Source organism: Ranitomeya imitator, chromosome 2, assembly GCF_032444005.1.
Source record: "Ranitomeya imitator isolate aRanImi1 chromosome 2, aRanImi1.pri, whole genome shotgun sequence".
In the NCBI taxonomy this organism is placed as follows: Eukaryota; Metazoa; Chordata; class Amphibia; order Anura; family Dendrobatidae; genus Ranitomeya; species Ranitomeya imitator.
Window position 1 is genome coordinate 553,085,731 of NC_091283.1, and position 16,881 is coordinate 553,102,611.

At 45.5% G+C, this 16,881-nt stretch overlaps 1 protein-coding gene across 3 annotated transcripts in view; it reads right to left on the bottom strand.

The window, feature by feature from the left end:
* Nucleotides 1-205: 205 nt before the first annotated feature.
* The window catches only part of LOC138664928 (uncharacterized), a 386,930-nt gene continuing 370,254 nt past the window's right edge, over nucleotides 206-16,881 (bottom strand). The window contains exons 4-10 of one of the 3 annotated variants that reach the window (XM_069751973.1): nucleotides 2,421-2,754; nucleotides 2,150-2,349; nucleotides 1,996-2,070; nucleotides 1,778-1,867; nucleotides 1,491-1,692; nucleotides 1,243-1,402; nucleotides 206-1,140 (exon numbers count right to left, since the gene is read on the bottom strand). In XM_069751973.1, the coding sequence (XP_069608074.1) occupies nucleotides 276-1,140; nucleotides 1,243-1,402; nucleotides 1,491-1,692; nucleotides 1,778-1,867; nucleotides 1,996-2,070; nucleotides 2,150-2,194 (1,437 nt within the window). In that variant the 5' untranslated portion in view covers nucleotides 2,195-2,349; nucleotides 2,421-2,754 and the 3' untranslated portion in view covers nucleotides 206-275. Of the gene's footprint in view, nucleotides 1,403-1,490; nucleotides 1,693-1,777; nucleotides 1,868-1,995; nucleotides 2,071-2,149; nucleotides 2,755-16,881 lie in introns of all 3 variants that reach the window. The other 2 variants (XM_069751974.1, XM_069751977.1) reach the window with 2 other exon arrangements.

Consider the following 16,881-nt stretch of genomic DNA (forward strand, 5'->3'; position numbering starts at 1 on the left):
ATTGTGTTTCTGGCAAAAAAAACAACAACAAAAAAAATTCCCAAAGCGTGGTTTGCTTCGTAATAAAACCATTGTGTTATACCTTTCAAACGTCTGGTGTTTATTTTCATTTAACCTTTTTTAATAGTTACCATATTACCTTAATTAATCCACACACACAAAGAGTAGATTTTAAATCAGATAGATTTTTATTGTAAAACTCTTTTTTCATTTGCAAAAAACTTTTTTTTCTTTTCACTATTTTTTTGTTTAGTAAGAAACTTGTAGTAACATAATTATAAGTCCTGGTAGTGTCGGGTGGAGTAACTATGGGAGGAGGGGCTGGAAGGTTGGACCACGTCGGTAGATGGGGAAACCCTACTTGTTTGGTCTGCAGTGGAAAGGCGGTGAAAAGCAGGAGGCTGACCAGAGGGGGGTTGTGTTGGGGTATTTGTATAACTGAATGGGGAAGGAAAGCTGGGCAAGGAAGAAGAAAACACGGGTGAATACATTTGGGTTGTGGGCCTGGTTTGGTATTGGGACTGACGTTGATATTGGGGGGCATGGTGTGGAAATGGTGACTGGTATGTGTGGGGAGGTGTGGGGGTAGATTGGGATTCGTGGAGGACCTTGAGTAGAGCATTATGGCAGCTATTCATTACCCGCATCTGCTGGTCAAAAGAAAGCTTCTCAATGCTCCTAAGCATGGATTGAAAAAAAAGATTTGCCGGAGATTGACTTACATCTAAATGCAGCCTATCCAAGCGACTGCTGGTTTCATGGTGGGTTTCACTGATGCGTGATTGCACCATGTTGAAACCAGCAGTCACTTGTTCTCCCAAAATTTTAAAAGAACTTTGGAAGGATGCATTTAGATGTAAGAACTCAGGAGCATAGCTCCTTTCCTGACCCCTCTGTCGCTGCCGCCACGAACCTAACGGTGGTGTAGAGGTGGCAGGGTCAGAGGGGTGGGGTAAAGGGAATGCTATCTGTTGACCATCAGATGCGAGTAACGAAGGCTGCGCTCCAGTGCCTGAGGTCGATGAAGTGTAGGGGTCAGAGATGTGGGGCCTACCGACGTGGTCCTCGGTGGCGGACTCAGGAGGGATCGCTCCAGAGGGCGCAGAGGAAGATGCAGGCGCACGGTGGCTGGAGAAGGTGCTGAGAAAGAAAATATATATATATATATTGATATGAAAAAGCCCGGACTGAAACAAACGTTTTGTGATTAGACAGGTTCTTACTGGGATGTTGAATACTTACACTCTACTCAGCATGGTTCGCCTCAGGAAGGAGAGGGCAGGGGCGTATCTGTACCTCCTCTTCTTCCTTCCTGCTGAGCCACTCGGGGCCTGCATCTCCTGGTTAAATTCCCTCTTAAAGCGATCCCTCAGTGACCGCCACCGCTTCCTAACCTTGCCACCTGTGCAGACAGGAATGAAGAAAAAAAAAAATGGTAAATGCAATACATTACATTCAGCTCTAAACATCACTGAAAAGTGAATACTTACATAGTTTGCTCTGCTGCTGTGGAAGAAGGTCCTCCCACCTTGGAAAGATGTTCCGGCATACTTCCAACCAGAGCCGACGGGTGACACTGGTATCAGCATGCCTGCGGTCAGCCATGTTCCATAGCGGCTCCCGCTCGCGAACTTCCTCGATTAGGGCTTCGATTTCTATATCAAAATCTTCGGCGGGAGCACGCTGTGAAGCCTGTGAGAAAAAAAAATAAAAAAATAAAAATTAGTAGACTGAAAAACAAAATTACCAATCGAAGCCCCCCAAAAAACCAACTCACTGATGGCCGACCGCGGCGTCGAGTCCGCCGACTCTGGGAGCGCCTGGGAGAACCTTCACGCTGTGCTGGAAGTTCAGCAGCAGCAGGAGACTGAAATAAAGGATAAAAAAAATTAGATTTAATGTATGTATATGTTTTCTGTGTTACGTTATATATGAAATTCTGTTTTGTGTATGGTGCAGTGTGATGTGTGAAGCAAGTGTTTCGCCACTACTTACACTTGGTTCCTCCTCCACTTGGATGTCTCCACCCGTCTCGGTCCCTTCTGACAGCTCCTCATCGGATTCTGATTCCTGTTTAAACATAATAAATGCATGTAGTGAATAAAAATGATGTAAATTAAAAAAAAAAAAAAAAAATTTGTTTACTTACCGATACGCGCTGTTGCTGTGGAGGAAGGCTGTCAGAAGAGGACATTGTGTTCCTGGTGTTAAGGCCGGTGGCTGTGGTCCTGGTGGCTACGGCCGGTGGCTGTGGTCCTGGTGGCTACGGCCGGTGGCTGTGGTCCTGGTGGCTACGGCCGGTGGCTGTGGTCCTGGTGGCTACGGCCGGTGGCTGTGGTCCTGGTGGGTCTGTAAGTTAAAAGACACTTGCAATCTGCTCTACACATTGAAGTAGCAGATTTGGGGTCTTCAAAACTTACTTTGAAAAATTTGAGGCTGTGGTCCTGGTGGCTACGGCCGGTGGCTTTGGTCCTGGTGGCTACGGCCGGTGGCTGTGGTCCTGGTGGCTACGGCCGGTGGCTGTGGTCCTGGTGGGTCTGTAAGTTAAAAGACACTTGCAATCTGCTCTACACATTGAAGTAGCAGATTTGGGGTCTTCAAAACTTACTTTGAAAAATTTGAGGATGTGGTCCTGGTGGCTACGGCCGGTGGCTGTGGTCCTGGTGGCTACGGCCGGTGGCTGTGGTCCTGGTGGCTACGGCCGGTGGCTGTGGTCCTGGTGGCTACGGCCGGTGGCTGTGGTCCCTAGTGTATCTGTAATATAATAAGTATAATGGATTTATAGTTAGACCACTGCAGAACTAGGTAATGTTTAACAATAAACACCCTGTTTTAAAATGTGAGAAATAGGTGAACACCAAACCCAAAAACAGGTGCACGTTATACCATTCATTTCCATGTCCCAAAAAAAAAAAAAATTTAAAATGTGAGACACCATGGAAAAATATTTTTACCAGATATTTTTTTTAACCCCTTCCCGACCCATGATGCCACGTAGGCGTCATGAAAGTCGGTGCCAATCCGACCCATGACGCCTATGTGGCGTCATGGAAAGATCGCGTCCTTGCAGATCGGGTGAAAGGGTTAACTCCCATTTCACCCGATCTGCAGGGACAGGGGGAGTGGTAGTTTAGCCCAGGGGGGGTGGCTTCACCCCCTCGTGGCTACGATCGCTCTGATTGGCTGTTGAAAGTGAAACTGCCAATCAGAGCGATTTGTAATATTTCACCTATTATAACGGGTGAAATATTACAATCCAGCCATGGCCGATGCTGCAATATCATCGGCCATGGCTGGAAACACTGATGTGCCCCCACCCCACCCCACCGATCGCCCCCCCCCCCAGCCCCCCGATCTGTCCGGTACACTGCTCCGGCTCCCCTCCGTCCTGTGCTCCGCTCCCCCCGTGCTCTTGGCCGCTCCCCCGTGCTTCAATCACCCCCCCGTGCTCCAATCACCCCCCCTGCACTCCGATCCACCCCCCTCCGTGCTCCGTTCCACCCCCCCGTGCTCCGTTCCACCCCCCCCATGCTCTGTTCTACCCCCCCATGCTCCGTTCCACCCCTCCCGCGCTCCCCCCCACCCCATCATACTTACCGATCCTGCCGGGGTCCGTCCGTCTTCTCCCCGGGCGCCGCCATCTTCCAAAATGGCGGGCACATGCGCAGTGCGCCCGCCGAATCTGCCGGCCGGCAGATTCGTTCCAAAGTGCATTTTGATCACTGAGATATAACCTATCTCAGTGATCAAAATAAAAAAAATAATAAATGACCCCCCCCCCTTTGTCACCCCCATAGGTAGGGACAATAAAAAAATAAAGAATTTTTTTTTTCCACTAATGTTAGAATAGGGTTAGGGGTAGGGTTAGGGTTAGGTCTAGGGGTAGGGTTAGGGTTAGGGGTAGGGTTAGGGGTAGGGTTAGGGCTAGGGTTAGGGGTAGGGTTTCGGTATGTGCACACGTATTCTGGTCCTCTGCGGATTTTTCCGCTGCGGATTTGATAAATCCGCAGTGCTAAACCGCTGCGGATTTATGGTGGATTTACCGCGTTTTTTCTGCGCATTTCACTGCGGTTTTACAACTGCGATTTTCTATTTGAGCAGTTGTAAAACCGCTGCGGAATCCGCAGAAAGAAGTGACATGCTGCGGAATGTAAACCGCTGCGTTTCCGTGCAGTTTTTCTGCAGCATGTGTACAGCGGTTTTTGTTTCCCATATGTTTACATTGAACTGTAAACTCATGGGAAACTGCTGCGGATCCGCAGCGGTTTCCGCAGCGTGTGCACATACCTTTAGAATTAGGCCATGTGCACACGGTGCGGATTTGGCTGCGGATCCGCAGTGGATTGGCCGCTGCGGATTCGCAGCAGTGTTCCATCACGTTTACAGTACCATGTAAACATATGGAAATCAAATCCGCTGTGCCCATGGTGCGGAAAATACCGCGCGGAAACGCTGCATTGTATTTTCCGCAGCATGTCAATTCTTTGTGCGGATTCCGCAGCGTTTTACACCTGTTCCTCAATAGGAATCCGCAGGTGAAATCCGCACAAAAAACACTGGAAATCCGCGGAAAATCCGCAGGTAAAACGCAGTGCCTTTTACCCGCGAATTTTTCAAAAATGATGCTGAAAAATCTCACACGAATCCGCAACGTGGGCACATAGCCTTAGGGTTAGGGTTGGAATTAGGGTTGTGGTTAGGGGTGTGTTGTGGTTAGGGTTGTGATTAGGGTTACGGCTACAGTTGGGATAAGGGTTAGGGGTGTGTTGGAGTTAGAATTGAGGGGTTACCACTGTTTAGGCACATCAGGGGTCTCCAAACGCAACATGGCGCCACCATTGATTCCAGCCAATCTCGTATTCAAAAAGTCAAATGGTGCTCCCTCAATTCCGAGCCCTGACGTGTGCCCAAACAGTGGTTTACCCCCACAAACTGCGCAACAATTACTGGGGTCCAATTTCTCCTGTTACCCTTGTGAAAATAAAAAAATGCTTGATAAAACATCATTTTTGAGGAAAGAAAAATGATTTATTATTTTCACGGCTCTACGTTGTAAAAACGTCTGTGAAGCACTTGGGGGTTCGAAGTCCTCACCACACATCTAGATTAGTTCCTTTGGTGGACTAGTTTCCAAAATGGGGTCATTTCTGGGGGATCTCCAATGTTTAGGCACACAGGGGCTCTCCAAACGTGACATGGTGTCCGCTAATGATTGGAGCTAATTTTCCATTTAAAAAGCCAAATGGCGTGACTTCCCTTCCAAGCCCTGCCGTGCGCCCAAACAGTGGTTTACCCCCACATATGGGGTATCATCGTACTCAGGACAAACTGGACAACAACATTTGGGGTCCAATTTCTCCTATTACCCTTGGCAAAATAGGAAATTCCAGGCTAAAAAATCATTTTTGAGGAAAGAAAAATTATTTTGTATTTTCATGGCTCTGTGTTATAAACTTCTGTGAAGCACCTGGGCGTTTAAAGTGCTCAATATGCATCTAGATAAGTTCCTTGGGGGGTCTAGTTTCCAAAATGGGGTCACTTGTGGGGGAGCTCCAATGTTTAGGCACACAGGAGCTCTCCAAACGCGACATGGTGTCCGCTAACAATTGGATCTAATTTTCCATTCAAAAAGTCAAATGGCGCGTTTTCCCTTCCCAGCCCTGCCGAGTGCCCAAACAGTGGTTTACCCCCACATATGAGGTATCGGCGTACTCGGGAGAAATTGCCCAACAAATTTTATGATCCATTTTATCCTATTGCCCATATGATAATGAAAAAATTGAGGCGAAAAGATTTTTTTTGTGAAAAAAAAGTACTTTTTCATTTTTACGGATCAATTTGTGAAGCACCTGGGGGTTCAAAGTGCTCACTATGCATCTAGATAAGTTCCCTGGGGCGTCTAGTTTCCAAAATGGGGTCACTTGTGGGGGAGCTCCAATTTTTAGGCACACGGGGGCTCTCCAAACGTGACATGGTGTCCGCTAAAGAGTGGAGCCAATTTTTGATTCAAAAAGTCAAATGGCGCTCCTTCCCTTCCAAGCCCTGCCGTGCGCCCAAACAGTGGTTTACCCCCACATATGAGGTATCAGCGTACTCAGGACAAATTGGACAACAACTTTCGTGGTTCAGTTTCTCCTTTTACCATTGGGAAAATAAAAAAATTGTTGCTAAAAGATAATTTTTGTGACTAAAAAGTTAAATGTTCATTTTTTCCTTCCATGTTGCTTCTGCTGCTGTGAAGCACCTGAAGGGTTAATAAACTTCTGGAATGTGGTTTTGAGCACCTTGAGGGGTGCAGTTTTTAGAATGGTGTCACTTTTGGGTATTTTCAGCCATATAGACCCCTCAAACTGACTTCAAATGTGAGGTGGTCCCTAAAAAAATGGTTTTGTAAATTTCGTTGTAAAAATGAGAAATCGCTGGTCAAATTTTAACCCTTATAACTTCCTAGCAAAAAAAAAAATTTTGTTTCCAAAATTGTGCTGATGTAAAGTAAACATGTGGGAAATGTTATTTATTAACTATTTTGTGTCACATAACTCTCTGGTTTAACAGAATAAAAATTCAAAATGTGAAAATTGCGAAATTTTCAAAATTTTTGCCAAATTTCTGTTTTTATCACAAATAAACGCATAATTTATTGACCTAAATTTACCACTAACATGAAGCCCAATATGTCACGAAAAAACAATCTTAGAACCGCTAGGATCCGTTGAAGCGTTCCTGAGTTATTACCTCATAAAGGGACACTGGTCAGAATTGCAAAAAACGGCAAGGTCTTTAAGGTCAAAATAGGCTGGGTCATGAAGGGGTTAAAAAATAACCTCCCCCAAAAAACCTTCAAAGGATAACCTTTAGTAAAAAAAATGAGCCCTCAACCAAATCTGTATTGCATGTGTAACCATTGGTACATACACCTGTTTTAAATTTACCTTTATGAAATTATACTACGGACAATTTTTTAATAAAGTTTATTAATATTTTTTTTTTCGTTTTTTTTTTTTAAAATCACAATGGAGCAGAAATGCTCTTTATTTTAAATACAAGTACATCAACTGGGAATGGTTTCAACAGTAAAAAAATCAACACTTTAAAAAAAAAAAAAAAACACTTACATTCTAACTACAAGCTGCAGACCACTAGACTTTGCAATAATACATCAGATTAAAAAAAAAAAAAATTCACACAGGCTGCACAAACCACTATGCTAAGTAAATACCTCAAAAAAGTACATTAACCAATATGGCATTGACAAATGCACATGCAACCAACAAGACGCACACAAACATACCTGCAAGCAGAGTCATAACACAAGCATAACACATGAACAGGCATAATATTGGCGAAGGCATAATAAGGTGCAGGCACGTGAACACATACATACAAAAGTACACAGCAGTACAAAAATACACACACACGGCCATCAGTCCTCCGGCTGGAGCTGGATGTCTTCACAGTGGCAGGCCACAGGGTGGATCTGGACTCTAGCAGGGCACTGGCTGTTGCAGGACGACGGCAGGCCTCAGGTTGTCTTCAGGTTTTAAGCTCTTGCTGTAGTCAGTACGTCATACACAAATACACACACACACACACACACACAGACACCAATACTCACACTGTTGGAGTGTGTCTGGAAGGTCCTTGCTGCCAGGCTGGGGTCTTGATGTCCGGCTGGGGTCTTGATGTCCGGCTGGGGTCTTGATATCAGGCTGGGGTCTTGATGGCAGTCTTGCTGGCTTCTTCTTGCTCTGGCTTCTTTTTGGCATATGTGGGGTTGAAGGCCCAGGCCAGGTTTATATAGATTTGGGGATGTCTGGCCAATTAGCTAAAAAATCCTGGTTCTGAGCATGCTCAGTAGAAAAAAACGTATTGCAGCGCTGCATTGCGTCGTACGACGTGTCTCGACGCATCCGTCGCTCATAGACTTTCATTGTAGCCAAAGACGCATGCCGCTGGATGCGTCGCGACACGTTTTTTTGTCGGAGCCAAAAAACGTTACAATCTACATTTTTCCAGACGACGTGTCGCCTAATTTCGACGCATCCGTCGTACGACGTATACCGACGTATGCCAATACGTCGCCAATACAAGTCTATGGGGAAAAAACGCTTCCTGCAAGCACTTTTGCTGGATGCGTTTTTTCGGCAAAACGACGCATTTGAACGTATTGCAGTTAACGCTAGTGTGAAAGTAGCCTTAGGCCACGTTCACAACGTTCAATATTTGGTCAGGATTTTACCTCAGTATGTGTGAGCCAAAACCTGGAGAGGAACAATGAGAGGGAAAGTATAATAGAAACACGTCACCACTTCTACAATACTGAGGTAAAATACTGACCAAATGCTGAACGTGTGAACGTGGCCGCTCCAAAGTCTATATTTTTCATCTATCCAGTGGATAGGTGATAATTTGTGTAATCCATTTTTATTTTAATTCACCATGACTGTATGCCAGTGAACGCTAAAGTAAGGAAGTGGGCCCTCATGCTGGCATATAAACTGGTCCCTAGAATACTAATATGGCCGACCATGATGGTTCTCAGTCAGTGATGTCTGGAGCACAAACCCCTGAGATTACAGGTGAAAACTGCACATGGTTACCGGATATTGGGACCAGGGCCGGACTGGGACTGAAATTCAGCCCTGGCATTTGAAGTTACACAGGTCCACTTGTCACTTGGGTATATTATATTCTATGAGGGAGGCCATGTTATATACTATGTGGCTGTTATATACTATTGTGGGGGTATATTATATTCTATGGGGAGGCTGTGTTATACTATGGGGGGCTGCATTATATTCTATGGGGGCTGCATTACATATTATGGGGAGGTGGGCTGTATTATACTCTTAGCCCTGTGCTTAGTAACCCTATGTTTACCCTGGTTACCAGTGAAGACATCGCTGGATTGGCGTCACACACGCCGATTCAGCGATGTCAGCGGGTGATCCAGCGACGAAATAAAGTACTGGCCTTCTAGCTCCGACCAGCGATCTCACAGCAGGATCCTGATCGCTGCTGCGTGTCAAACAACGATATCGCTATCCAGGACGCTGCAACGTCACGGATCGTTATCGTTATCGTTCTAAAGTCGCTCAGTGTGAAGGTACCTTAAGGGTGGTTTCACATTTGCGGTTGTGTCTGCAGCGTTTCGGACGCATACACCTGCATGTGTCTTGAGTTCCTATCTTTAACCCCTTTCTGCCATCGGACGTACTATTCCGTCCATGTGGGGTGGGCCCTACTTCCCAAGGACGGAATAGTACGTCCAGAGCGATCGGCCGCGCTCACGGGGGGAGCGCGGCCGGGTGTCAGCTGCCCATCGCAGCTGACATCCGGCAATATGTGCCAGGAGCGGTCACGGACCGCCCCCGGCACATTAACCCCCGGCACACCGCGATCAAACATCGCGATGTGCCAGCGGTACAGGGAAACTTCCCGCAGGAGGGGGCTCCCTGCGTGCTTCCCTGAGCCCCCCGCAGCAACGCGATGTGATCGCGTTGCTGCGAGGGTCTGCCTACCTCCCTCCCTGTCCAGGCCCGGATCCAAGATGGCCGCGGCATCCTGGTCCTGCAGGGAGGGAGGTAGCTTCACAGAGCCTGCTCAGAGCAGGCACTGTGAAGCCTGCAGTGCTGCAAGTCAGATCGGTGATCTGACAGAGTGCTGTGCACACTGTCAGATCACCGATCTGTGATGTCCCCACCTGGGACAAAGTAAAAAAGTTAAAAAAAAAAATTTCCACACGTGTAAAAAAAAATAAAAAAAAAAATTCCTAAATAATGAAAAAAAAATATATATATTATTCCCATAAATTCATTTCTTTATCTAAATAAAAAAAAAAAACAATAAAAGTACACATATTTAGTAACGACCTCACCTATAAAACTATATCACTGGTTAACCCCTTCAGTAAACACCGTAAGAAAAAAAAACGAGGCAAAAAACAACGCTTTATTATTTTTATAAATTATAAATTATTATTATAAAGCCTCAGAATAAAGCGATGCAAAAATAATTAATTTTTCTATAAAATAGTTTTTATCGTATAAAAGCGCCAAAACATAAAAAAATGATATAAATGAGGTATCGCTGTAATCGTACTGACCCGTAGAATAAAACTGCTTTATCCATTTTACCAAACGCGGAATGGTATAAACGCCTCCCCCAAAAGAAATTCATGAATAGCTGGTTTTTGGTCATTCTGCCTCACAAAAATCGGAATAAAAAGCGATCAAAACATGTCACGTGCCCGAAAATGTTACCAATAAAAACGTCAACTCGTCCCGAAAAAAACAAGACCTCACATGACTCTGTGGACCAAAATATGGAAAAATTATAGCTCTCAAAATGTGGTAACACAAAAAATATTTTTTGCAATAAAAAGCGTCTTTTAGTGTGTGACGGCTGCCAATCATAAAAATCTGCTAAAAAACCCGCTATAAAAGTAAATCAAACCCCCCTTCATCACCCCCTTAGTTAGGGAAAAATTAAAAAATTAAAAAAATGTATTTATTTCCATTCTCCCATTAGGGATAGGGCTAGGGTTAGGGCTAGGCTTAGGGCTAGGGTTAGGGCTAGGGTTAGGGCTAGTGTTAGGGCTAGGGTTAGGGCTAGGGTTAGGGCTAGGGTTGGGGCTAGGGTTGGGGCTAGGGTTAGGGCTAGGGTTAATGCTACAGTTAGGGTTGGGGCTAAAGTTAAGGTTAGGGTTTGGATTACATTTACGGTTGGGAATAGGGTTGGGATTAGGGTTAGGGGTGTGTATGGGTTAGAGGTGTGGTTAGGGTTACCGTTGAGATTAGGGTTAGGGGTGAGTTTGGATTAGGGTTTCAGTTATAGTTAGGGGGTTTCCACTGTTTAGGCACATCAGGGGCTCTCCAAACGCGACATGGCGTCCGATCTCAATTCCAGCCAATTCTGCGTTGAAAAAGTAAAACAGTGCTCCTTCCCTTCTGAGCCCTCCCATGCGCCCAACAGGGGTTTACCCCAACATATGGGGTATCAGCGTACTCAGGACAAATTGGACAACAACTTTTGGGGTCCAATTTCTCCTGTTACCCTCGGGAAAATACAAAACTGGGGGCTAAAAAATAATTTTTGTGGAAAAAAAATATTTTTTATTTGCGCGGCTCTGCGTTATAAACTGTAGTGAAACACTTGGGGGTTCAAAGCTCTCACATCATATCTAGATGAGTTCCTTAGGGGGTCTACTTTCCAAAATGGTGTCACTTGTGGGGGGGGTTTCAATGTTTAGGCACATCAGTGGCTCTCCAAACACAACATGGCGTCCCATCTCAATTCCTGTCAATTTTGCATTGAAAAGTCAAACGGCGCTCCCTTTCTTCCGTGCTCTCCTATGCACCCAAACAGTGGTTTACCCCCACATATGGGGTATCAGCGTACTCAGGACAAATTGTACAACAAATTTTGGGGTCCAATTTCTTCTCTTACCCTTGGGAAAATAAAAAATTGGGGGCGAAAAGATAATTTTTGTGAAAAAAAAATATTTTTTATTTTTACGGTCCTGCATTATAAACTTCTGTGAAGCACTTGGTGGGTCAAAGTGCTCACTACACCTCTAGATAAGTTCCTTAGGGGGTCTACTTTCCAAAATGGTGTCACTTGTGGGGGGTTTCAATGTTTAGGCACATCAGTGGCTCTCCAAACGCAACATGGCGTCCCATCTCAATTCCAGTCAATTTTGCATTGAAAAGACAAACGGCGCTCCTTCCCTTCCGAGCGCTGTCATGCGCCCAAACAGTGGTTTACCCCCACATGGCGGATATCGGCGTACTCAGGACAAATTTGGGGTCCATTTTCTCCTGTTACCCTTGGTAAAATAAAACAAATTGGAGCTGAAGTAAATTTTTTGTGAAAAAAAGTTAAATGTTCATTTTTATTTAAACATTCCAAAAATTCCTGTGAAACACCAGAAGGGTTAATAAACTTCTTGAATATGGTTTTGAGTTTTTAGAATGGTGTCACACTTGGGTATTTTCTATCATATAGACCCCTCAAAATGACTTCAAATGAGATGTGGTCCCTAAAAAAAAATGGTGTTTTAAAAATGAGAAATTGCTGGTCAACTTTTAACCCTTATAACTCCCTAACAAAAAAAAATGTTGGTTCCAAAATTGTGCTGATGTAAAGTAGACATGTGGGAAATGTTACTTATTACTTATTATTATAAGTATTTTGTGTGACATATCTCTGTGATTTAATTGCATAAAAATTCAAAGTTTGAAAATTGCTAAATTTTCAAAATTTTCGTTTTTTTCACAAATAAACGCAGGTAATATCAATGAAATTTTACCACTATCATGAAGTACAATATGTCTCGAGAAAACAATGTCAGAATCACCAGGATCCGTTGAAGCGTTCCAGAGTTATAACCTCATAAATTGTAAAAATTGGCCCGGTCCATAACGTGCAAACCACCCTTGGGGGTAAAGGGGTTAACATTGTAGATGCAGGTGCATGCGTTTGCCCACCTTTACTTACGCATGCGTATTTGCGCGGTGTGCGGCTGGGCACAGCTAACGCACCATGTTGCATTTTTTGTGGCGGCAAATTTCCGCCGCCATATGCATACGGACGTTTGCGGAAGGACTGCGTCAAATAAACGTATTCCAGTGTTCGGGAATGCATGCATACGCAAGTACATGCGTACGCATGCGTTCTTATGAGTAAACATGTTGTGATGCAGTGACCCCTGTGGCAGCTAGGGGGTGCTGTGTGTGCTCTTTGGGATGTGTATAGAGGCATATCTATTGTGATAATGGTGGTGAAACAGTGACTGGCTGTGTTGTGAGTGGCCGATATGTGTCGCAGAGGGAGTCTGCGTGGTAAGTCTGATGCAATGTTGTTGTTGTTCTGGGACCTGTAGTCCCTCAAGAGGGTGTATATGTATGGTGTAGTTGTAAGGGAGACTTACTAGGCTAGTTGTGTGAGATGGGCGGGACAAACTATCCACACATCCACACTCCCACCCAGGGGAGTGGTTAAGGGTATATAATGTGACCAGGGTGTGGGTCACATGTTCCCGTGTGGTTCCAGTGGAAGGTCCTGGAGAGCCTGTGTGTTGGGAGGTCCTGGGAGTAGGACCGGATCCCTGAATAGCACACTAAACAACCTGTGTTGGATTTCCTGGGAGTAGGAGTCCTGAAGAGCACATGGTGGGGCTTTGGACTTGCTGGTGGCCTGGGGTGTTGGACTGACACCCTGAATAACACCTGGACAGGTGATATGCCTGGGGCATTGGACTGATGTCCTGAATAGCACCTGGACAGGTTATATGCCTGGGGTGTTGGACGAGGTCCTGAATAGCACCTGGACAGGTCACATGTGCGGTTCATGTGAGGAGGAGATGCCAGTGTGTTGGATTTCCTGGGAGTAGGAATCCTGAATAGCACACTGGGCAAACTGTGTTGGAAGACCTGGGAGTAGGTTTCCTGAAGAGCTCATGCTGGTGTGTTGGGAGGTCCTGGGAGTAGGACCGGATCCCTGAATAGCGCACAGAAAGACTATGATTCTGGATGGTCTATGTTGGGGAAGCTATCGTCCTTCAGTGGGTCTGGACTGACTAAGATATGCCGCCAGGCAAGTTGGTGATCCCTGTGAGGCAGTTTTTCCGGAGGAGTGGACTGACAAGGAGTCAGCAGGTGGAGCAGGAGCTCCCGTCAGGTACCTATACAGACTGTTGGTGCTTGTAATGTTCTATGAACTGTGTGATCTCCCACGGTGACTGAACGGAGCGAGGTTTGGCGTGTTTAGAGACCGCGACCCAGTGTCATATGCGCTGTATGTGACTTGGGACATTGGTGAAGTGTACGGCGTACGGACACCCATGGTAACTGGGCGAAGTGAGAGGTCCAGCATGTTTAGAGTCTGTGAAACAAAGCCGTAAATGAAGTGTTTAACCCCTTTCTGACCTCGGACGGAATAGTACGTCCGAGGTCAGAAACCCCGCTTTGATGCGGGCTCCGGCGGTGAGCCCGCATCAAAGCCGGGACATGTCAGCTGTTTTGAACAGTTGACATGTGCCCGTAATAGGCGCGCGCAGAATCGCGATCTGCCCGCGCCTATTAACTAGTTAAGTGCCGCTGTCAAACGCAAACAGCGGCATTTAACTACCGCATCCGGCCGGGCAGCCGGAAATTATGGCATCGCCGACCCCCGTCACATGATCGGAGGTCGGCGATGCTTCAGTATTGTAACCATAGAGGTCCTTGAGACCTTTATGGTTACTGATCGCCGGTAGCTGTGAGCGCCACCCTGTGGTCGGCGCTCACAGCACACCTGATTTTCTGCTACATAGCGAACAGCAGATCGCTGCTATGTAGCAGAGCTGATCGTGCTGTGCCTGCTTCTAGCCACCCATGGAGGCTATTGAAGCATGGCAAAAGTAAAAAAAAAAAGTCCAAAAAAATGTGAAAAAAATAAAAAAATATAAAAGTTTAAATCACCCCCTTTCGCCCCAATCAAAATATATCAATTAAAAAAAAAATCAAATCTACACATATTTGGTATCGCCGCGTTCAGAATCTCTCGATCTATCAAATAAAAAAAAGCATTAACCTGATCGCTAAACAGCGTAGCGAGAAAAAAAATTCAAAACGCCAGAATTACGTTTTTTTGGTCGCCACGACATTGCATTAAAATGCAATAACAGGTGATTAAAAGAACGTATCTGCACCAAAATGCTATAATTAAAAACGTCATCTTGGCACGCAAAAAATAAGCCCTCAACCGACCCCAGATCATGAAAAATGGAGACGCTACGAGTATCGGAATATGGCACAATTTTTTTTTTAGCAAAGTTTGGAATTTTTTTTCACCACTTAGGTAAAAAATAACCTAGTTATGTTAGGTGTCTATGAACTCGTACTGACCTGGAGAATCATAGCGGCAGGTCAGTTTTAGCATTTAGTGAACCTAGCAAAAAAGCCAAACAAAAAACTAGTGTGGGACTGCACTTTTTTTGCAATTTCACCGCACTTGGAATTTTTTTCCCGTTTTCTAGTACATGACATGCTAAAACCAATGATATCATTCAAAAGTAAATCTCGTCCCGCAAAAAATAAGCCCTCACATGGCCAAATTGATGGAACACGGAAAAACGAAAAATCCCAAGGTCATGAAGCGGTTAAGACAAAGCTGCAAGTTAATATCACCAGTTGCTGCCTATTGTGTTTGATGAAATGTATAATGTGAACTGTGCACAACCCGGTTTATGACACTTTAATAAACCGTATAGACTGTGTTTAAGCAAAAAAAAGTTCCTAACTACGTTAATCCCGTGCCAAGCGAGTGTCCCCCAATACACTTAGTGAGAGCAATCTTACAATGTCTAGGAACTTGTTTTAAGCCACCCCCCAAACAAACCTTATAAAAGAAGGTGTGGGCAGTGGAAGTCCAGTACTCTCAAGATTATACTAGGATTGCAGCATCTTTTTGGGCAGCATAGGAAGACTCTGGCTAATGTGAGTATACAAGCTATGTGTCTGCCTGTATTTTTTTTGTTTGTTTTTAAAGTATTTTGTTTTTCCAGCATTAATGTATTTGTTTCATTTCTAGGTTCTACAACGGGAGGAGGAATTCATTGACAATGACCTCCTCATCACCTTGGTGTAGGAGCGAGTTCCGTTGTGGGACACCTGGGAGCATCAGCACTCAGACAGGGATAGGGAAATACAAGTACCATTGGATTCTGGCTTTCCTTAGTCCTTACTCAGAGAACGTAAGTATTTTTGTGTTGCATTCCATTGTGTTGTATTCACTAATCTGAATTTTTCTATTCCACAGGAGTTGGCGCTTTTACAATTGTTATTTTTGTGTAGTAATGTTTTACTTTTCTTTTCTTTTCACAGAACCTGTAGCAGCACCCTCGAACCTGGATCGTCCTCTGGAGCGGTCCCTCCTTGAACAGCCACGGACCAGTCCCAGCCATCGAGCAGCGAAGCAGCAAGTGGGTCGGCGTCACAGTTTGGAGAACAGGCAGCTGGTCCTTCAGGTGTTCCCCTGTCCCAGTCCTCGGCCTCTTTTTTGGGGGAGGGTTCTTCTCACCAGCAGCAGAAGGCCTCGGATAGGTCACTCATGCCCGAGTTAATTCACTTGAGCTCGGTCTTCCAGAATGGCTTGAAGACTCTGAGAGATAGACTGGATGGTGGTCTGACCCATATTAACACACTTTTCCAGGATGTCAACTAACGCCTTAACCATCTGGAAGCCAACCTCCAGAGACCAGCACACTATTTCTTTAAAGGGAACCTGTCACCTGAATTTGGCGGGACTGGTTTTGGGTCATATGGGCGGAGTTTTCGGGTGTTTGATTCACCCTTTCCTTACCCGCTGGCTGCATGCTGGCTGCAATATTGGATTGAAGTTCATTCTATGTCCTCCATAGTACACGCCTGCGCTGTGCAAGATTGCCTTGTGCAGGCGTGTACTATGGAGGACAGAGAGTGAACTTCAATCCCATATTGCAGCCAGCATGCAGCCAGCGGGTAAGGAAAGGGTGAATCAAACACCCGAAAACTCTGCCCATATGACCCAAAACCAGTCCCGCCAAATTCAGGTGACAGAGTCCCTTTAATAAGATAGAGCAGGGCATGTCGGAACACCTTACGCCTGAACTCCAGCTCAACATGATGCAGGCCTGCAATGCTGCTTACAGTCAGGCTATGCGGCAGACTTGGTACTTCCAGCAGCCACAGGTGGTATTTCCACCTGTGCCACAAATTACACTTAACCTCAATACCGAGTTCTGCTGCATACCACTGTATGGCCACCACCATGCCCAGTCCTGCCTCACACCACTACACCCCCACCACCATGCCGGGTGCTGCTGAAAGCCACTCCACACCCACGCCGAGTCCTGCTCCT